This window comes from Patagioenas fasciata, chromosome 3 (assembly GCF_037038585.1).
Source record: "Patagioenas fasciata isolate bPatFas1 chromosome 3, bPatFas1.hap1, whole genome shotgun sequence".
Taxonomy (NCBI): Eukaryota; Metazoa; Chordata; class Aves; order Columbiformes; family Columbidae; genus Patagioenas; species Patagioenas fasciata.
The window spans coordinates 125701944-125723392 of record NC_092522.1 but is presented as its reverse complement, the minus strand read 5'-3'; the positions used below and the strand labels follow the sequence as shown (position 1 = coordinate 125723392).

The 21449-nt window shown below is 56.7% G+C and overlaps 1 protein-coding gene across 1 annotated transcript in view; it reads left to right on the top strand.

Annotated features, from left to right (window-relative positions):
• ASXL2 (ASXL transcriptional regulator 2) overlaps window positions 1–21449 on the top strand; it is a 100099-nt gene that overhangs the window by 16984 nt on the left and 61666 nt on the right. The window contains exon 2 of the mRNA XM_071807223.1: window positions 5341–5423. Within this exon, the coding sequence (XP_071663324.1) occupies window positions 5341–5423 (83 nt within the window). The remainder of the gene's footprint in view (window positions 1–5340; window positions 5424–21449) is intronic.

Genomic DNA, 21449 nt, shown 5'->3' with positions numbered 1-21449 from the left:
TATGGAGTATTCACGTGAATGGGATGTTATACTCCGTTGGTCGGTTTCTGGTCACCAGTTTCTGGTTGCCCCTCTGGCCAGATGTCCATCCGTGCTTATCAATAGCTTCATTCCATTGCTGTGTTCACCAAAACATGGACCTGGTTCTCCAGGAAAATGCAGCTGATATGAAGCTTGAGCTGACAGGCACATTCACTAAAAGAGAAACTTGTTTTTAACAAAGCCAGGGCAGAGATAAGAGCTGATCATTGCCTTTGAAAAGAGTCTAAAACGAGCAGGAAGCCTTGATGGAGAGGTGGGATTGTTTGGTTTGGGGTTGACTGTGACAGAAAACACGCGCCGGGCTACGCCCCATGCAGCCAGCCCTCGATAACCACGGGCAGAGGTTGATTTGTGTTGAACTTCTAAACCCCCCGTTTGCACTTCACTTGTGTCCTGTTGGCAGTAGGGATGTTCTCCCTGCAGGTGAGGAGGACGCTCGCTCCTGGCAGTCCCGTGGGCAGGAGGTGCTGTCAGTGCCGCTTTGTGTGGGAACCCGGCTGTTCCTCCTCAGGGCCGGGGTGGCGCTGGGCAGCGTGTCCAGAGCTCAGGGATCCCCCGCGTCCCCCTGGTCCCGGCTCGGCCTGGGAGCAGAGCTTGGAGCTCGAGTTCAGTGAGCTGTGAGTACAGAGATGAGACTCAAAGTGATTTCTGTTGGCAAGTTTACTTTTATGGGATCTCTTGTCTTGAAACATCATCTATTTGGACATTTCTCTGTTTTATTGCACGTTCTGGAATAACCCCTCTGTTCACATCTTTTCTTCTGAGATGTGAAATTAGGAAATGTCTCCTCTTCCGATGGTCGTGTTTTCTTGGCCACGTGAGCAGCAGCCAGGAGCGTCCGCTGGAGAAGAGAGAACTGGCACTGGCTTTGTTAGTGATAAGGCAATTAGAATATTTCAACACTGAACACAGCGCAGTTAGAGCATCAGTGCCACCGTCTCTAGTGCGTGGCTCTGCCGATACTGGGCACCTTTTCCGTGGGTTCGCCGCAGCTGATGCTGAGCATGGGACACAGCTCGTTTATAAATCCCCACTCTCCATTCTAGAATGCCTCTCAAGTTCAGTTCTTTGGTGGGTAGTACTGGTTTATTTATTTACACACGGTAACTGAAAAAGGACTCAAGTGCAAGATCTGATATAGGATGAAACGGGCAGAAGCCAGAGCAAAGAAGCCATTAGGGTGTATCTATATTTTTAAGAGTCTCTTTAATCTCCTTACACCCGGTTCTTCTGGATCAGCTCGCAAAGCACAGGGGTTATTGCTGCGCCTCCCTGGGTGAGCTGCTCCGCTTATCTGGGCGGGGTGGGTTGGTGCTGAGCAGGGTGCTCAGAGCATGAGGTGACAACCGTGTTGGGCTGGTGCGGGCGTCTCGGTCCTGTGTAGCCAGAGCTGGTGGCTCTATCGGCTTCACCTGCGGAGGTTGCCCAGCACACACACTGGGGTCCTTGGTGCAGGATTAGCTGAAGCTAACAAGACGAGCTTGTCTAGGCTATGTTTAAGTATCAGGTGTGTTTCACAAATCTTAGACCCTTCTCATGATTTTGTTCTATTTAAACTGTATCTAATTACTTTAGATCACAGAGAATCACAGAATGGACTGGGTTGGAAAAGACCTTGGAGATCAAGTCCAACCCTTGGTCCAACTCCAGTCCATTACCAGATCATGGCACTAAGTGCCATGTCCAGTCTCAGTTTACAAACCTCCATGGCTGGTGAGTCCAGCACCTCCCTGGGCAGCCATTCCAATGCTGACCACTCTCTCTGCACAGAATTGCTTTCTCATCTCCAGCCTCAATTTCCCCTGGCAGAGTTGAAGCCCCTGCCCCCTTGTCCTGTTGCTGACTGCCTGGGAGAAGAGCCCAATCCCCCCTGGCTAGAACTGCCCTTCAGGTAGATAAAATGGACAAGATGTGTCTGGTGATCCGGAAGCCTGCAGACCATGCCCTGTTCCGTGCATGGGTTGGCAGTAATGTCAGGTTTCACTTTCCTCCTGGGATGTGTTCCTGAGCTGGCAGGTGCCGGGGGTTTCCGTGGCTCCCTATGGCACAGGAGCAGCGGGTGCGCGGGCTCTGTCCTGCGGCCAGGCCTTGGTCCCGCAGTCACAGGGAGCCGTTCAGACTACGGTCCACACCCGTTTCAATCTGTACTTTTCTTTCTGACCATGACTTGTTTTGTTGCCTTGCGGCTTCATGTGCTGGTTTTCCGGTGCTTTGGGGTGAAGGCAGCGTGGGGATCAGAGCTCTCCGAGATTTCTTCCCGTGCGCCGTGTTTGCATCCTTGCCTTCCCCGTCGCGTTCCCGTGCTCGGGTGGCAGTCCGAGACCCCTCTTGCTGGGTGGCTGCTGAGGTGACGTGGATCCTGACATCCGTGGCTACTCTCTGAAGGCTGTTTCTATTGTTTTAACAATGTCTGTGTTGTCTGATCAGACTCATCCATCATAGTAGTGTCTTGACAATAGATCATAACAAATGCTTGAGGAAAAGTCTTTCAGCGAAGTGTGGAGGGGTGTTCCACTCCCTGTGCTCTCCCAGCTGCCTTGGTGTGAAGTTCCTAAAGCCATGGTGTTGGATTTTATTAACATTTTCCATGAGCTTGCTGTTTTTTGGGCATTGTTCAACGCTCTCAAGAGCCCATGCCAAGTGGTTCACAGCTGGGATGGGAAACACCTCCCGTGGATTTAACCTGGCAGGAACCGAGAATCAGTGCTGATACTCGACCTCAGTCTGTAGTGACTGAACCAGCTGCTCTGATGGCTCGGGGAAGGTCTGGATCGCGGCATCGCAGCCACTGGGGCTGGAGGGGCCTCTGGAGCCTGACCGGGGCAGTCGCTCTGCCCAACAGGTCCCAAGGTGGAACTTGTGGAGAGCACGGCCACGTGGTGAACGTCAAGAGGAAAACGATGCCTGAGAAAGAAGATGCACACGCAGGTTTTGGTGTGTGAGAAGTGCCCTAGAGTCCCCGTTAATGGCATCACGGCACTACTCTGCGCTCGTGTTTCCTTGTGCCGGCTGCAATGGAGACGTTGGCACCAGGATGGAAGCCGAGATGGCCGGAGCTCTCCTGCCCTGCGCGGGCCCTCCCGTGCGGACGCGCTCCCCGACCGGCTCCGCGGCAGTGGGATGGAGGCTTGCAGACTCTCTGGCAGTGCCGAGCAAGCGTGGATTAGGTGCTGATACGAATCTAGAACCTGCGGTGATCTGGCTTAACGCTCTGCAACGACCTTAATTTTGTATGGTTTCACTGCAGGCATCCTTTGTTACAATATACCTCGAAATGAAGGGGAATGGATCACTGAGGCTGATGCCAGAGGGAGTGTGAATGAATTCTGCTGAAATCTGTTTTAAGCTCGCCTGTTTGAACGCGCTGCTCCGCGGTTGCAGAAGCGGCAGGACGCGGAGCCGTGCGGGTCGGTGCCGTGCCCGGAGCCTTGGCGAGCCAGCGCCCGCTTTAGGAGCAGCTCACGGTGCTGCGGGAGCCAGGCTTCGGCATAACTCAAACCGGAGGTCTAACGGGACGGGGACATCGGCCGGGGCTTCCCGGGCTGGACACAGAGCTGTGCTCCGCTGGGCACAGCCGCAGCACCGGGACAACGGCTGTGTTGGGAACTTCTCACATGTTGCATATGGAATTGGGGTAAACATAAGGAAAAAAACCATCCGAGTTACTGTCGGCACCTCCTTACAGCTTTGTGCTGAGGGCTTGAAATACAGCGTATTCCAAGCGTGTTTTGTGTGCGAGGTCGGGTTTGGGTCCCTCTGGGCAGCCTCCTGCTGGGTTTCCCGCCGCTGGTGGTGCGGAGCTCATGGGCTTCCACGGTTCATAGAGGACCTTGGTTTTGGCCTTGACTGCAGCATCCAGCGTGGTGCTTTGTCATGGGTTAACCTGTAATTCTGTAGCAGGGATTCATTTGACGAAGTTAATCCTCCTGGACCGCTTATGTTTTCTTTATATCTCTTTTCCATTCCTAAGGATCAGGAATTCACCTATTTCTTCAAAAGGAGCCAGTGTCAAACTCCCCGAACAATTACAGTGATTCCACAACTTGTTTGTAATCAATTATTTTCCCATTTGGATGCTCTAGTTTTCTGAAATCAGTGATCATTTTTTGATCAGTAGATATGGCAACTGAGCTGTTGAAGTTTTCTCGTATGCTCAATCCCTGCACAAATTACCCTTTTGATTTTCCTGGGCATGGTGGGCTGGCACCCAGTCGCTTGTATCAGTGAGTTGCTGTGTAGTTGCTCTTCCGAGATGCTATTTAAAATGTACGAGCACTGGTGGTTGCGGCTGATCCGTTGCAGGTTCGTTTCAGGCATTTGTGACATTTTCTAATCAGCTGTGCAAAATATCCATCATTTGTCAGAGTAACTTCCAGATGTTTGTAGTGTGTGCTGGTCTATTTGTTTCACTTCAGGTGGGAGCCAGCAGCTCCGCAGCTGTGGAGCGGAGGAACCGAAACTGGGCATTTCCCTCTGCGGGGGCACTCCTGGGGTTCTGTGCTCACCAAACCCACGGTTGGGTTCTGTTAAGTCAGAGCTCAGGGGCTGATGTGCTGGGCTTGGGTCAAAGCGGATGATTAAGAAGGAAACGAGGCATTTCCTGCCCATCCCCCCAGCACAAATATTGCTTAAAATACCCAAATGACGTCTGGTGGCCGGCGTCCTCCCCCGGGAGCCTCCAGCGCCCTCCGGGCCGGCGTCCTCCCCCGGGAACCTCCAGCGCCCTCTGTACCAGTGGGAGTCGCTGGTGCACCCCGGGCCTGCGGGCAGGGAGCCGAGGGGCTGGGGGCTGACTGACTCCATGGAGGAAGCGTCTTCCTAGGCCGGGGTTACAAACGTTAGGCTTGGACTGCGTGCAGAGACTTTTCAAAGCGTCCTAACAGTGTTAAAACACCAAGTTTCCTGTAGCTGAAGTGCTGAGCGCTTTGGTGAGTATTATTCAACTTTGCAAGCATTAAGGATTTGGGTTTTGGAAGCTTTATGCCTGAGAACTCCTGAATCATTCCCAAGTGAAGCTGATGGTTGTGAAGCCACAGTTACCGTGGAGCATTTAATTCTCCAAGAAGTGTTACCTGTGGGCAGTGCCTTTGAAATAAAGTCTGGAATCGCACTACAATGAGTCGTTTAGCGAGTGTTGTAGAGCCGCTTTGCTCTTGCGCTCTCCGGATGTGGCTGGAGGCGAGGGCCGGCAGGCTGGGGTTCCTCCTCGGTTTGCCCTTGAAATGCAGTTTTCTGTGCGGTAGAACGTGAGTGAAAATGCCGATGAGTAACTTCCTCTCCATCTCCGTTTGCTTGCAGGTCCTGGAGAAGTATCCGAATACACCCATGAGCCATAAAGAGATCCTTCAGGTTATCCAGAAAGAAGGGCTGAAAGAGATCAGGTGAGTGAAGTACCCGTACCGCTAAAACACGTCCATACTTGGCTTCTGATTAATTCAGTTTACTGCTAACCCCACCTCACAAGTATTTTGGGGACTGGAATGTAAAATACCTGCAGGATTGGAGTCTGGGTCCCATTTGCAAACAAGCTCTCAAGTCACTGGTGCTTCTCATCAAGCAAGCTGGATCTTAAGTCAGACTTAATTTCTAGGTATGAGCTGGATGCCTCTTGTCTGCAGCTCTTGTATGAGCTAAGCCAGACCAGGTCAGGTAGTCCACGCTCCAGCTACTGAAGGAAACTTAAATACCTTTTTTTTTCTTTTTTAAAAGGTGAAATAAAGAGGGCGAATAGCCCGTTCAATGGCAGTGACCTAAACCAAACCCTAAAGCTATCCAGGAGATGAAAAGCAGTCTTGTTTACGCATCCATATGTAGAGAGCTTTCTGCCTCGCCCCGTGTTCCTCGGCATTTCTGGAGCAGAGCGTGGCTCTGCTGCGGAGGTGGTGCTGAGCCCAGGAGCAGACGGGGGGTCTGGGGCGCTGGGCACCGGAGGGCGGCTGGGCTGGCGCCGACTGCCTCGGGGAACCAGAGCGGCCCGGGGGCTGCGGCCCCAGCTGAGCTCTGGAGTCACATCTGTGCCCAGAGGTGCGCAGGGGATCCGAGATGGGGAGCAGTTGTCCGTGTGAAGTACAAACTCTACACTCCTCTTTTCTGAGAGCAAAGAGAAAGGGAGAGAACAGAGGTCTGGATGTGGCGGTTTGTGTGTGTTGGAGGGGAACAGCCATCCTGGGTCTGAGTTCGTCGCGTTCTGCACGTTGCAGGGTTCACACAGCAATCCAGCTGCTTTGGCAGAAACGCTCGAGGCCCAAGTGCAGGAAATCTGCTCTCGGTAGCAGGATCTTCCGCTGGAGCTGTGCACAGTGCCAGGGTGGCTTGCTGTTTGCAAATGTCAGTTTGTCTGAAAGTAAGGAACCAAATACAGTGATTTAGCTCGCCAGGAGGTGCCAAAAGCAGGTTAATCCCTGCCCTGGGCGTGCACCGTGCTTGGGGCAGCACTGCAGTCAGTCCGTGGATGGCTGAGCTGTCCCGGGCAGCTCCAGCTCTGTGTCAGACGCTGTGGATCATCAGGAGCAGTCCATGGATGGCTGAGCTGTCCCGGGCAGCTCCAGCTCTGTGTCAGACGCTGTGGATCATCAGGAGCAGTCCATGGATGGCTGAGCTGTCCTGGGCAGCTCCAGCTCTGTGTCAGATGCTGTGGATCATCAGGAGCAGTCCATGGATGGCTGAGCTGTCCTGGGACAGCTCTAGCTCTGTGTCAGATGCTGTGGATCATCAGGAGCAGTCCATGGATGGCTGAGCTGTCCTGGGACAGCTCTAGCTCTATGTCAGACGCTGTGGATCATCAGGAGCAGTCCATGGATGGCTGAGCTGTCCCGGGCAGCTCCAGCTCTGTGTCAGACGCTGTGGATCATCAGGAGCAGTCCATGGATGGCTGAGCTGTCCCGGGCAGCTCCAGCTCTGTGTCAGATGCTGTGGATCATCAGGAGCAGTCCATGGATGGCTGAGCTGTCCCGGGCAGCTCCAGCTCTGTGTCAGATGCTGTGGATCATCAGGAGCAGTCCATGGATGGCTGAGCTGTCCCGGGCAGCTGCAGCTCTGTGTCAGACGCTGTGGATCATCAGGAGCAGTCCATGGATGGCTGAGCTGTCCCGGGCAGCTCCAGCTCTGTGTCAGACGCTGTGGATCATCAGGAGCAGTCCATGGATGGCTGAGCTGTCCCGGGCAGCTCCAGCTCTGTGTCAGACGCTGTGGATCATCAGGAGCAGTCCATGGATGGCTGAGCTGTCCCGGGCAGCTCCAGCTCTGTGTCAGACGCTGTGGATCATCAGGAGCAGTCCGTGGATGGCTGAGCTGTCCCGGGCAGCTCCAGCTCTGTGTCAGACGCCGTGGATCATCAGGAACAGTCCATGGATGGCTGAGCTGTCCCGGGCAGCTCCAGCTCTGTGTCAGATGCTGTGGATCACCAGGAACAGTTCATTGTAAGCTGACCTGTCCCGGGACAGCTCCAGCTCTATGTCAGATGCTGTGGATCATCAGGAGCAGTCCATGGATGGCTGAGCTGTCCCAGGACAGCTCCAGCTCTATGTCAGATGCTGTGGATCATCAGGAGCAGTCCATGGATGGCTGAGCTGTCCCGGGACAGCTCCAGCTCTGTGTCAGATGCTGTGGATCACCAGGAGCAGTCCATGGATGGCTGAGCTGTCCTGGGACGGCTCTAGCTCTATGTCAGATGCTGTGGATCACCAGGAGCAGTCCATGGATGGCTGAGCTGTCCTGGGACAGCTCCAGCTCTGTGTCAGACACTGTGGATCACCAGGAGCAGGAGTGTGAGCAGCAGCTCTGTGTCTGCCCTGGCTCACACACAGGGACCAGCACACCTGGTGGTGAAGCACCAGCCCAGCAAACACCCAGCGCTCGGCCAGGGCCTCTGCAGCGATCCGGAGCGTTCTTGGGCTGAGCTGTCGCGGGAGCTCAGCTGTGCCGTCGAAGGCCCAGGCTCCGGCTGGCCAGGCCACGTTTTTGACCAGACAGCCGTCAAAAAGGCTCCGAACGGAGATGCCGTGGTGCCTTACGGTCCTTCTGAACCTCGACTCTCGTTGGAGCTGATCTGGGGAGTTGCTCTCCTGTCTAAAAAGCTGCTGCTGAGCACCAGGACAGCGCAGACTCCTCAGCGCCTTAAGTCCCAGAAGAGGTTTGTGGGCGCAGTCGGACGTGAAGCTCAGTTTGTTTAGCTCAGTGATCCACCGCTCTGGCTCGCGGTGCTGTGCTGTATCTCCCCCTTCCGTCGGTGTAACAAACCTTTATGGAGGCGAAGACCTGCGGCATTGCCAGTCCCTGGTGCAGCTCCGGCCTGCCCCGCTGGGCCTTCCTTCCAGCCTGTGTGTCAAGGTGTTGAGTTGTTCCTCAGCGCAGTTTGCCCTTAATAAATGAAAAAGGCAATTGTTTGGATCGTGTGTAACGCACAGGCCGCAAGCTGTTGTGGTTGCGCTGCTGTGGCGGGTTTGGAATCGCAGGGAGCCGAGCGCGGTGCAGGCGGGAGCAGAGTGCAGTGCGGACAGGAGCCGAGCGCTGCCGCCTGCAGGACAAACGGACGTTTTGGACGCGGTTTGGGCTTTCCGAAGATGTTCTGTTTTGTAGTAGCAGTACAAAACCCTCGGGTGATAATGGCTCATTATCTTACCTGCCTTTATAATTTGATCCTAGTACTCAAATAACGAGGTTTTTAGAGGTCAACCCAGGACCGGTGCTCGGTGTCAGTTCCAGAGATCCGAGGCATCCCGAAGCCAGAACTGTTGGTTTCTGTGTGATCTGCCGTCCCCATTTGCTCTCTTTGCTGTCTTGCCTGGCCACCCTGGTCCCGTGGGGCCCTCTCCTGCCTGCAGGGCGAACCCGAGTGGGTGCACACCGGGTGCACTGGCAGCCTGAGCCCTGTCTGGCCCTGGGCTTTGCTTTGGGAAGTGCTTTGTGAAATCAGAATTGTCCGCTTGTCGTTGGGTTTCATTGATCCCCTTGGGCATGTTGAAATCGGCACGAGCGTACCCGAGGAGCTGCTGGTTTTGGGAGATACCTTCCACCGCGTTGTTCTTATTAGCCATTGGGTTTTTGTAGGGGACACTAAAACGCTGCGCTGGCTTGTGAACCTCTGGCCCAGCACAGTGACCTTTTTGCCGTTAGCACTAATTAAGCAATGAAACACATGCGAACATCAGCTCAGTGTCAGTGAGAGCTGACACTGCACGTGGTATCTCGCTGCTTTTTGGGCATCCCTGGGATGTGTGGCACAAGGGAGCTCCGCGCTGAGCTGCCCGCCCGCAGCCCTGGGTTCCCAGCAGCCTTCTTCACTCCTTCCCCCATTCCTCCTGCCTTTGCTGGCTGGAAATGAGAAGCCCGCCATGGTTCTGCAGGCCATTAATCCATCTTTTAGACGTTCTTGCCCAATATACAGGATTATTATGGAAAATATTTGATAATCCATTTGATTTCCCATGGAGTAAGCGTGTCCAGAGTTTTGCCTCCATCCTTGATGTCTATAGTCAGAATGATGAGGAAGCCATTTGTGCTGTGCGGTCTGCCTGCTGTCTCCTTTTGATGAAGATCTGTGCCTTGGCACCTCAAGGTTGTGCTGAGCAAAGCGTGTTTTCCTGGTGAGCTGTTGCCGAGAGCTCCGATGCTGAGCGAGGAAACACGCGCAGGTCAGACAACACTTACAGTGTTGCTCTTAGGCTGGGCTCAGGCCCTGGGTGAGCTCAGCTTTAGCGTCTGCTCGTTCCTCTGGCCGGGCAGGACGGGACGGGGCGGCGGGACCTGCTGCAGGCCCGGCTGGGCACGCGGCTCCTGCAGTGCAGATACACAAATGCAGTACAAATACACACTGATGCCTCTAGAAAATAACGCAGAGACTGTCGTAGCAGCATCGTCACGTCTGACACGCAGGCTTTTCAGTGCCCGCGTTGTGTGGATCGCGTGTTCCGAGGCCCGGGCGGCCAGTGCTGTGGAGCTGCAGGGAGGGATCCGCCAGGCAGCCCTGTCCGTCTGTCCGCCCCGTGTCTGTGCAGCCTTCCCTGAAGGGCTCTGCCTGTGGCTGTGGCTGAGCTGGTGCTGTAGGGGTCAGGATGGGTTGTTCTGTGGCTGAGCCGGTGCTGTAGGGGTCAGGATGGGTTGTTCTGTGGCCGTGGCTGAGCCGGTGCTGTAGGGGTCAGGATGGGTTGTTCTGTGGCCGTGGCTGAGCCGGTGCTGTAGGGGTCAGGATGGGTTGTTCTGTGGCTGCGGCTGAGCCGGTGCTGTAGGGGTCAGGATGGGTTGTTCTGTTGCTGAGCCGGTGCTGTAGGGGTCAGGATGGGTTGTTCTGTGGCCGTGGCTGAGCCGGTGCTGTAGGGGTCAGGATGGGTTGTTCTGTGGCCGTGGCTGAGCCGGTGCTGTAGGGGTCAGGATGGGTTGTTCTGTGGCTGTTGCTGAGCCGGTGCTGTAGGGGTCAGGATGGGTTGTTCTGTGGCCGTTGCTGAGCCGGTGCTGTAGGGGTCAGGATGGGTTGTTCTGTGGCCGTTGCTGAGCCGGTGCTGTAGGGGTCAGGATGGGTTGTTCTGTGGCTGTGGCTGAGCCGGTGCTGTAGGGGTCAGGATGGGTTGTTCTGTGGCCGTTGCTGAGCCGGTGCTGTAGGGGTCAGGATGGGTTGTTCTGTGGCCGTGGCTGAGCCGGTGCTGTAGGGGTCAGGATGGGTTGTTCTGTGGCCGTGGCTGAGCCGGTGCTGTAGGGGTCAGGATGGGTTGTTCTGTGGCCGTGGCTGAGCCGGTGCTGTAGGGGTCAGGATGGGTTGTTCTGTGGCCGTGGCTGAGCCGGTGCTGTAGGGGTCAGGATGGGTTGTTCTGTTGCTGAGCCGGTGCTGTAGGGGTCAGGATGGGTTGTTCTGTGGCTGTTGCTGAGCCGGTGCTGTAGGGGTCAGGATGGGTTGTTCTGTGGCTGTTGCTGAGCCGGTGCTGTAGGGGTCAGGATGGGTTGTTCTGTGGCTGTTGCTGAGCCGGTGCTGTAGGGGTCAGGATGGGTTGTTCTGTGGCCGTGGCTGAGCCGGTGCTGTAGGGGTCAGGATGGGTTGTTCTGTGGCCGTGGCTGAGCCGGTGCTGTAGGGGTCAGGATGGGTTGTTCTGTGGCCGTGGCTGAGCCGGTGCTGTAGGGGTCAGGATGGGTTGTTCTGTGGCCGTGGCTGAACCGGTGCTGTAGGGGTCAGGATGGGTTGTTCTGTGGCCGTTGCTGAGCCGGTGCTGTAGGGGTCAGGATGGGTTGCTCTGTGGCCGTGGCTGAGCCGGTGCTGTAGGGGTCAGGATGGGTTGTTCTGTGGCTGTTGCTGAGCCGGTGCTGTAGGGGTCAGGATGGGTTGTTCTGTGGCCGTGGCTGAGCCGGTGCTGTAGGGGTCAGGATGGGTTGTTCTGTGGCCGCGGCTGAGCCGGTGCTGTAGGGGTCAGGATGGGTTGTTCTGTGGCCGTTGCTGAGCCGGTGCTGTAGGGGTCAGGATGGGTTGTTCTGTGGCCGCGGCTGAGCCGGTGCTGTAGGGGTCAGGATGGGTTGTTCTGTGGCCGTTGCTGAGCCGGTGCTGTAGGGGTCAGGATGGGTTGTTCTGTGGCCGTGGCTGAGCCGGTGCTGTAGGGGTCAGGATGGGTTGTTCTGTGGCCGTTGCTGAGCCGGTGCTGTAGGGGTCAGGATGGGTTGCTCTGTGGCCGTGGCTGAGCCGGTGCTGTAGGGGTCAGGATGGGTTGTTCTGTGGCTGTTGCTGAGCCGGTGCTGTAGGGGTCAGGATGGGTTGTTCTGTGGCCGTGGCTGAGCCGGTGCTGTAGGGGTCAGGAGGAGGTGCGGAAGGAGTCGTCCTTCCAGCCGTTGTCCTTCCCCACGGAAGCAGCAGCTTTGGTGCACTTGGTTTGCAGTGCTGATTTATTCAAACAGAGCTTTTCACAGCTTCTGGCAGTAACCGGTCTGCTGCCGTTTGATGCTGTCCCGCGGTGGGAGGCCGGTACCCGCTGTTTGCCAGATCAGCACCGTGCGGGGTCTGGGGCGGGTGGAACTGCTCCCGGCTCTGGCGGCACCGAGTCACCCACAGCGGAACCTCCTCCCGCCTCAGCTCTTTGTACGCCAGGACCCTTCAAAGCTGCTGCATCCGAAACGGCTTTTTGTAAGCTGGTGGCTGCGTTTCTGGTGAGCGTTCACTTCTTCCATAAGAAGAAAACCCTGTGACCTGGAGCCAGGCTCTCCATGGGGGCTCACAGCGCTGGACTGAGGGCAATGGGCACACACTGCGAGCTGGGGAATCCTGATTAGGTGTGAGAGGAGGCTGCTTTCCTTCACCGTAAGGGTGCTGGAACACCAGAGCAGGACTCGTGGAGATGGTCAGAGCTGGACTGAGGTACCTGCTGCAGCCGCTCCTGCGTTGGTGGAGGTTGGGCTGGCGGCCTCGGCGGGTTCCTGCCCATGGCAACGGCTCCGGGTCGGGGGCCCGGCCCCAGGGGCCTTAGCACAGCGGCCTTTGGCTGCGGTGCCAACCGCAAACAGGCTTATTTGTGGCCATGGAGCTTGGCTGAATGGGCTGCTCCTCGATGTGCAGCTGGGGCACGGGCGTCCAACCGCTCACACTCTTCATACAGAACACCTCTGACTTTCCCAGCTCCCAGGGTGTGAAGCTGCAGATGCTGGAGCTGGCTGGGAAGGTGCTGAGCTGTTTGGGAAGGTGCTGAGCTGGCTGCAGCCATCAGCTGGCTGTCCACTAACACCACATTCTCCAATCCGCAGCTGCTTTAAAGGTGCCCTCCAGGTGAGCTGGAGCAGCTCGTGCGCGTCTCACGGGTTGGATACCGGTGACGCTGAGCGCGGACGGGGGTGCACAGGGCAGGGGCATCTGCGCTGCTCGTTCAAGAACCAGCACGCTCGGGTTGCCTCCAGTCTCTCAGGTTTGTTTTTGTTCATTCTGCGGGAAGGCGGGAATGAAGTGCCCATGGAGGTGTTGGTGAGCTGCTGGGGCTGTCCCGCGCAGGACTCCGGGCTCTTTCCTGCTGCTCTGCTGCAAAGGGGACGGGCAGGACGCGGCTGCCTCGGGGCCGGCAGCAACGCGCCGGGTCGGTCCACACTCATCTGCAGCTTGGCTCCGTTCATTACCGAAAGCCTTCAGGAGAAGGGGCTGGAGCAGGAAATGCTGCCGCAGTCCTTTAGTCAGCTGGAAGCTGGATTTGGCTTTTCCTGGAGCAAACAAAGAGTTACCAACTTGCATTAGTAACTGAAGACCAGCAGCACAGGGTATTCTCTGAGACCTTCATGATGTCTTGATGTCTAAGTGGGGTTTGTGTGGGAAGTCTCTGCTGCCAGGTACAGGTTAGAGCTATTTTTGGCCAAAGGGCTGTCAAGCGTTGGTCATAGTGATAGTTACACATTAATATTTAACGAGGTCAGGGGTATTTTGGGTGAGTTGTCTCTTCTGGCCACTCAGGATCTTCTGCACTGGGCAGGGACTCCTGACCGGGACTTTTCCTCAAGTGAGGAAAAGCTGGAGGTGCAGCTCATGGCCCTTGGCCACCACCAGCCCCAGGCTGCCTTGTCCCGTGGTTCCGTGTCCCCAGCCTGTGTCTGCAGGCAGTGCCCACGCTGCACGGGCAGCCTGGATTCATGGGGGTACAGGGTGGTTTGGGTGGGAGGGACCTTCCCAGCTCCCCCAGTCCCCCTGCCATGAGCAGGGACATCTTCACCATCTTTCTTATCACCCCTTTTAAGCACTGAAAGGCCGCACTCAGGTCTCCCCGGAGCTTCTCTTCTCCAGCTGAACCCCCCAGCTCTCTCACCTGTCCCCAGCAGAGCTGTTCCAGCCTCGGGTCATTCCTGGGGCTCCCCTGGCCCCTCTGCAGCAGCTCCATGTGTGTCCTGTGCTGAGGACCCAGAGCTGGACCAGCACTGCAGGGGGGGCTCACCAGAGCGGGGCAGAGGGGCAGGATCCCCCAAACCTGATGCTCACGGGGCCGGGGACGCAGCCCAGGACACGGGTGGGTTCTGGGCTGCCAGCGCACATGGCCGGGTCATGGCCAATGTCTCACCCCAGCACCCCAAGTCCTCCTCCTGGGGCTGCTCCCCATCCCTGCATCCCCAGCCTGGACCGATACCGGGGTTGCCCTGACCCAGGGGCAGGACCTTGCACTTGGCCTTGTTGAACCTCATGATGTTCTCATGGCTCCACTGCTCCAGCTTGTCCAGGTCCCTCTGGGTGGATCCTGTCCCTCAGTGTCCCCTGCCCCACTCACATGGTGTCACTCCAGCCTTGCTGATCCGTGCTCCCTATCAGTCCCAGCACACAGAGCCGATCCTGCAGGGTCCCCAGCTCTGGCTGTGCTCCCTATCAGTCCCAGCACACAGAGCCGATCCTGCAGGGTCCCCAGCTCTGGCTGTGCTCCCCATTGGTCCCAGCACACAGAGCCGATCCTGCAGGGTCCCCAGCTCTGGCCGTGCTCCCCATTGGTCCCAGCACACAGAGCTGATCCTGCAGGGTCCCCAGCTCTGGCTGTGCTCCCCATCTGTCCCAGCACACAGAGCTGATCCTGCAGGGTCCCCAGCTCTGGCTGTGCTCCCCATCGGTCCCAGCACACAGAGCTGATCCTGCAGGGTCCCCAGCTCTGGCCGTGCTCCCCATCGGTCCCAGCACACAGAGCCCATCCTGCAGGGTCCCCAGCTCTGGCTGTGCTCCCCATCGGTCCCAGCACACAGAGCTGATCCTGCAGGGTCCCCAGCTCTGGCTGTGCTCCCCATCGGTCCCAGCACACAGAGCCCATCCTGCAGGGTCCCCAGCTCTGGCTGTGCTCCCCATCGGTCCCAGCACACAGAGCCCATCCTGCAGGGTCCCCAGCTCTGGCTGTGCTCCCCATCGGTCCCAGCACACAGAGCCCATCCTGCAGGGTCCCCAGCTCTGCAGCCCCTCACAGCCTGTGTTGCTCTTCTGCTCCATTACCATTCATTCAGCTGAAAGCTGACATACCAAGGGTTCCTGTGCCACTTGGTGTCTGGCAGAAGCATGGGGATAAACCCGTGGGTGCCATAAATAACACATGTAAGGGGAGATGATGATTGAAAAATAATAGTTCCAAGAGAGTACTTATAGAGGAAGATTGTGGTGTTGCCATTAGCAGGGAGCGCTAAATGCATTTATTTTATGTAGGACGAACTCTGACTAGGTGCCTCTTTCCATGTCCCTTCTGGAAAGGCTCAAATCCATGGCTAATAGAGCGTTCCACTGCTCTGGTCCTGTCCCGGGCTGTGCTCGTAGCCGTTTGCTGTGTCCCCATGGAATTGCACATGGTTTGTGTCACGTGTGGGAGTGTATTGGCTGTTGCGAGGGGAAAGGGGTGTAAGAGGTGCTCGGGTGGTGAACTGCGGGAGTCTGACAGGCGGACGCTCTTCCAGAAAACACCAGAGCCAAGGTCTCAAAACACACCTGCGCTCAGGGTTTATCCGCACTGTGACCTGGCTCGTGGTTCTGTAGCAGAAATATAAAGGGGGGGAACTTAAATACTTTGAAACTTCAGCTCTGTGCCCCAAAACCCGTAGGGGCAGATGCTTCTGTATGGATTCCCCGTTTAAAACGAGCACGCGCTGGTGTCCGCGCAGCCCCCGGGAGCGAGCAGCGCGGGTCGCTGGGGATGCTCGGGGCGCGGCGCGGGGCTGTGACCGGGGCCGTTCCAGCGGGAGCCCCAGCGGGACGGGCAGACGAGCTCTCTGAGGGCTCGGGCTCGGCTCGTGTTCCACAGGCCGCTTCAGTCGGCATCACAGACTGGTAATACAAATGGTAAAGTCCGATTTTGGCGTGTTATCACGGCTCCAGGCTGATCCGATTCCCTTCACCCCGTGTCCGCGACTCCATCCGCGCTCCCCTCGTTCCCACCTTGCACCGGTCCCCGTGCACTCTGTGTGCTGGCGGTTAGAAGTGGTTTATAGCACAGACACGTCACCTGCCCCAGCCGGTGCTGCATCGCTGGGCGCTGTTAATTACCCGCGGAGGTGGCGGTTAGAGGTTCATTAGCTGGCGGAGGCTGGGAACGCGGCCCTGGGGCTGGCGGCTGCACGGCAGCTGCTTTGGGAACAGCCTGGGAGAGTCTCCGTCCCCCGCCCGTACCTGTGTGACGGGACCTGCTCGCAGTGTCAGTGCGGCTGTGCCTCAAACTCTCAACCGCAGTTCTGGTGGCCGGGGGGGGGCTCTGTTAATGCTCAGCCAATTGTTGTGCTCAAGTTTTTAAAGGGGTGTTTCTCTCCTTTTTTTGGGTTGCACTCCAACTCCAGAAGGTAAGAACCACTGCTGATTGTCGTAAAGCTGCTCCTCTCCGCTAACCCAAGCTGCAAAGCCTTCGTTACAACAGCACCTGCTTGCGTGGCGCAGCCGTAGCCCCCGGTGCTGGTGGTTTCCCCGGTGCTGGCGCTTCTGCTCCCTCCCCATCCCTGCATGTGTTTGCATTGGCGCTGCGATGCAAACCCCAGTGTGCACGTGTGTGACGGCTGGGGATCGGGGACAGTGGCATGGGGGGTCCCAGCACCCCGTGTCCCCGGCACCCCGTGTCCCCGGCACCCCGTGTCCCCGGCACCCCGTGTCCCCAGCACCCCGTATCCCGCCTCGGGCTCGCTTTGCATGGCCTGTTCTTGTGCGGCTTTTGGCACTGCAGGTTGGGCTTTACAGCGTTTAACGTGTGAAACCAGCTGCTTTTCTGAATGGTGAATGTGTTTAACGAGCTCGGAGTTGATTCTGCTCACGTGAACGTGTTTAACGAGCTCGGAGCTGACTCCGCAGTGTCCGCTCACAGTTCCTCTGCTCTGTTACTTCTGTAGATCTGAAATTATTCGTTTTCAAACCCATCGTATTTTAACATACTAATAAACAGCTGTTTGTGTGAATGTCTGATTTACATGGCAGGTGGGGAAGAAGGGGATGCTCAAAGAACCCCAAGTGGGGCAAACCCCTCACTCCTAAACCCCGTTCAGTTCACTGGGGCATTTTTACCCCGTTACCCGCGGTGCGGTGCCGACGTGAAATGAAGACGCTCGCTGTTGGATGCACTTTATATTAAGCTTCCGTTTAGAGCGGAAGACAAAGGGTTTGAAGTGCTGTGATTTAAGGATGGCTCGAATTTGACGTTTTCAGAGGGAAAGTTGGGTATGTACGTGTGTGTCTGAAACGTCGAGCAGCTCAGAGCAGGGCGCGAGCTCAGCACGTGGGTCTCCCCTTGTGCCATGGACGGGCCTCGCGGCTCCGCTGCCCCCGGCGCTGCTATCCCGGGGCTGGGGTTAGGCTGTTAGTTCTGCCCCGCTGGTGCCGTGTGGTCGCAATACAACGTTATTGTGCTGGTTTCGCCCCTGGTGCCGTGGGTGAAGTGCCTGCTCTGCACACGCAGGGACCGCCACTTGCTGCGCGTCACTTTGAGATGCACTTTCTGATCTGTTAATGGAAGCGCAGAGATGGGAAATGTTACTTTTCAGAATAGAGTCAATATTTAGAAGCAGCCAAACCCCCTCGCTTAGCCAGCAGTGTTAAAAACACGGCGTATGTAGCCGTCACAAGTTTCTAAGTATAGAGGTCCATGAGTTCGGTGGATCAGTGGCCTTGCTCGTGGTGAGCCGGGAGCCCGGTGCCGAGGAGCCGCGGTGGTTGTGGCCGGGGTCTGCACGGCGGGCACTGGTGCTCACCGGTACGTACGGGGGCGTTCGTGCTGTCACACACCCACACGCGGAACGATCCTGCTGCTGGCCTGAGCCCCCGGCAGCGCCCGGGCCGCTTCACCCCCTTCTGATCGAGGTCTGTTTGGACGGGTGGCTGCGCTGCTCCCTGGCTTTCCTCCGCTGGAACGTGCTGCCAGGGTAATGCGCGTGACACAGGGAAGTAAAATGGTTTAAGACTTCAACCAGCGAACAAATGGGTGTTCCCCAGTGTTTCTGAAGAAGGTCCCTGGCCTGGGCACGAGGGCCAGGATTGAGACCCCTCGTGGGCACCACGGGGCTGATTTGCGCCGGGTTCGCTGCCTGTTTGTGGCAGGTTCACCGAAAGGCTGTGCTGCCCTCGGCCTTGGCAGGAGCGAGAACGCGGGAGGTTCAGAGCGCACGCCTAACACCACGGGAACCAAATTAACCCTGGTTGATGTCGTTATAGTTACCTTTGCATCCTCCAAACCCTTGCAAATGTATTTATTTTACTGTAACACAAGCTCGTGTCAGTGAACAGAGCCTTAGGTGGCTGTTTACGTCAGCTGAGCCGGTCGGCCGAGTTAACGTTGTTCTGGTCCGAGCCGTCTCCAGTGTTGCTGGGGCTGAACCGCCCTGCTGTTCCTGCTGTCCGTTTGTCGCTGGCTGGCGCTGGGCAATCGATAGAGGTGAGCAGCACGTTTATCACCGCAATCATTGCAGCAGGTTTGCTGTTCTGGAGCTGTCGCTAACGCGCTGTTCCCTCGTGCGATAAGAAGTTTAGGTGATGCGTTGCTGTGAAAACGCAGCTAAGGATCCTTTCTGCCCACAGAAGCGCAGGCGCAGCTCCAGCGTGCGGCTCAGGGCAGGGTGTGCAGGGGAGCAGCAGCACCGTGCTGGCCCGCGGCTGCGTCCAAAGGGACCGCTTGGAGCCTTGGTCAGCACACCGGGACCTTCTGGAGCTGGGGGTGTCTGAGTCACATCAGGGTTTATCCTCTTCTCGTGCTTTTGCTGTCAGGAGCATGGTCTGATGGAACAGGAGTGTGTGACCGACATGAACTGCTTTGTTAGCAGAGGGCTCGCCTCTCCCCCGGCCGGGTGAACTTGCAACGCCTCGGCTGCGCACGGGGTTTATTTTAAGTGCAAACCGAGGTTCGGGATGAGAACAGCGCAGGTATTCTGGTGCTGAGCTGAGTTGTCAGGGGGAGGCAGGAGCCGGGACAGTTGGGTTCTGCTTGTCCCACCAAGGTGCAGAGCGGAGCTTCAGGCAGGAGCCGGGACAGTTGGGTTCTGCTTGTCCCACCAAGGTGCAGAGCGGAGCTTCAGGCAGGAGCTGGGACAGTTGGGTTTTGCTTGTCCCACCAAGGTGCAGAGCGGAGCTTCAGGCGGGAGCCGGGACAGTTGGGTTCTGCTTGTCCCACCAAGGTGCAGAGCGGAGCTTCAGGTGGGAGCAGCTCAGGCCGGGCTTTGCGAGGCCGGAGCAGCAGTGACCCGGCAGCTCTCACCTGCACCCCAGTGCGTGGCAGCCTCGTGGGAAATGTCATTTTTCACATCGTTTGTTAGTGCCTGTGATGTAAAACCACTTATCTGGCTTGAAAAACTTGCTGGAATCCTGCCTAATTAGCTGTAATAATACAGGATGTGGCATAACGTTTCAGTGTTAATGAAACATCCTGACTCTTCCAGCAGTTCCTGGGGGAAGCCCGAGCAGTTCGGTAGATCCGGAGCGTGCCCTGTGCAGATGGAGATCTTCGTTCCACTGGTTGATATCAAAACTCGCAGCTGAGTGCCGTGAACCCGGGTTGGCGTTGTGCCCACTGCTCTGTTAACAGGGGCTGTCCTGGCCCAGAGAAGGGCATCGCAGGCTGGGAGCTGGTAGGAGGAAATGTCATTTTGGTTCCTCGTTTCCAGAACTACCCCAAGCTCCAGCACCCACGTGTTGCACCCACGTGTTGTACCCATGGGGTCCAGGCGTTACGGGGTGTTCTGCTGCTCATGTTCAAATCCAGCTGCTATGCTGGGCTTCCTGGGGTGCGGAACACCTGAGACTCCTCTGTGCCCTCAGTGCTGTCATTGGCACCAAATTGCCAGCATCTGGCCAAATATTTTGACCTCGCATTGACTACGAGGGTGAGATCCCTTTGCGGCCACTCCGTAGCGGTCGTTAATATTGGGTGAAAACAGAGCGGTCCGTGAGCACAGGGGGACGTGGAAACTTAACACGATGGGAAGAGTAATAAATGGTCTTGACTCATTTGGGAAGATTCTTAACGAAACAGTGAAATGCGAACAGCGCTCCATGGGGATGGGTGGTGGATGGGGCTGGGGCAGGGGCGGTGTCTGCTGGGGTTTCCTTGGGAGCAGCCGCTGTTTCTGAGCGCGATGGGGGTTTCTTTCTCCGCTGCGGTGCTGTCCGTCCGCACCGGGAGGATCTGCTGGCCGGGTGGCGGTGGAACGGAGCAGGTTTGTGCATCCCCTCCACTCCCTCGGCTTCATGGCAGGAGCCACAACTTGAGCTTACCGAGAGCCCGGGGCGGTGGACGAGCGTGGCTGCAGCGCTGGGGAGCCCTGCGGGCCAGAAGCTTTGGAAATCGAGTGGGCGCTTGAGCTCTACCGGATCCCCCAGGGAAGCGACGGGTTCCCCAGCTGGAGATTGAGCTGGACAGGGCTGGGCCAGCTTGGCTAGACCAGGCTTTGCCAAGGAAGGCTGGACCTTGGGGTCCCTTCCAACCCGGTGTTCTGTGATTCTACGACTCGGGTCCAGTGCAGCTTCCCGTAACGGGACATGGAGTAGATCAGAGCTACAAAGCAGTCGTGTTGTAGTCCGACTGAGCTCTGCATCATCTGGTCTGAGGGATGCGGCCTGTGTGAGGCCTTGGAAGGACCGGTCTGTCAGCGATCCTGTTATTAATGATGGTTTATCAACAGTCCTATTAACCATGGTCAGTTGGCAGTCCCATTAATGATGGTTTATCAGTGGTCCCATTAACCATGGTCAGTTGGCAGTCCCATTAACGATGGTTTATCAGCAGTCCCATTAACCATGGTCAGTTGGCAGTCCCATTAACGGTGGTTTGTCAATGGTCCCTTTAACCATGGTCAGTTGGCTGTCCCATTAATGGTGGTTTATTAGTAGTCCCGTTAGGGATGGTCAGTTGGCAGTGCCATTAACGGTGGTTTATCAATGATCCCATTAAGGATGGTCAGTTGGCAGTGCCATTAACAGTGGTTTATCAATGGTCCCGTTAACCATGGTCAGTTGGCAGTGCCATTAACAGTGGTTTATCAATGGTCCCGTTAACCATGGTCAGTTGGCAGTGCCATTAACAGTGGTTTATCAATGGTCCCGTTAACCATGGTCAGTTGGCAGTGCCATTAACGGTGGCTTATCAATGGTCCCGTTAACCATGGTCAGTTGGCAGTGCCATTAACGGTGGTTTATCAATGGTCCCGTTAACCATGGTCAGTTGGCAGTGCCATTAACGGTGGTTTATCAATGGTCCCGTTAACCATGGTCAGTTGGCAGTGCCATTAACGGTGGTTTATCAATGGTCCCGTTAACCATGGTCAGTTGGCAGTGCCATTAACGGTGGTTTATCAATGGTCCCGTTAACCATGGTCAGTTGGCAGTGCCATTAACGGTGGTTTATCAATGGTCCCGTTAACCATGGTCAGTTGGCAGTGCCATTAACGGTGGTCCATCAGCGGTCCCGTTAACCATGGTCTATGAGTGGTCCCGTTAGCGATGGTCAGCAGCATGGGATGTGTCTCTGTGTGCAGAGCAGGACGGG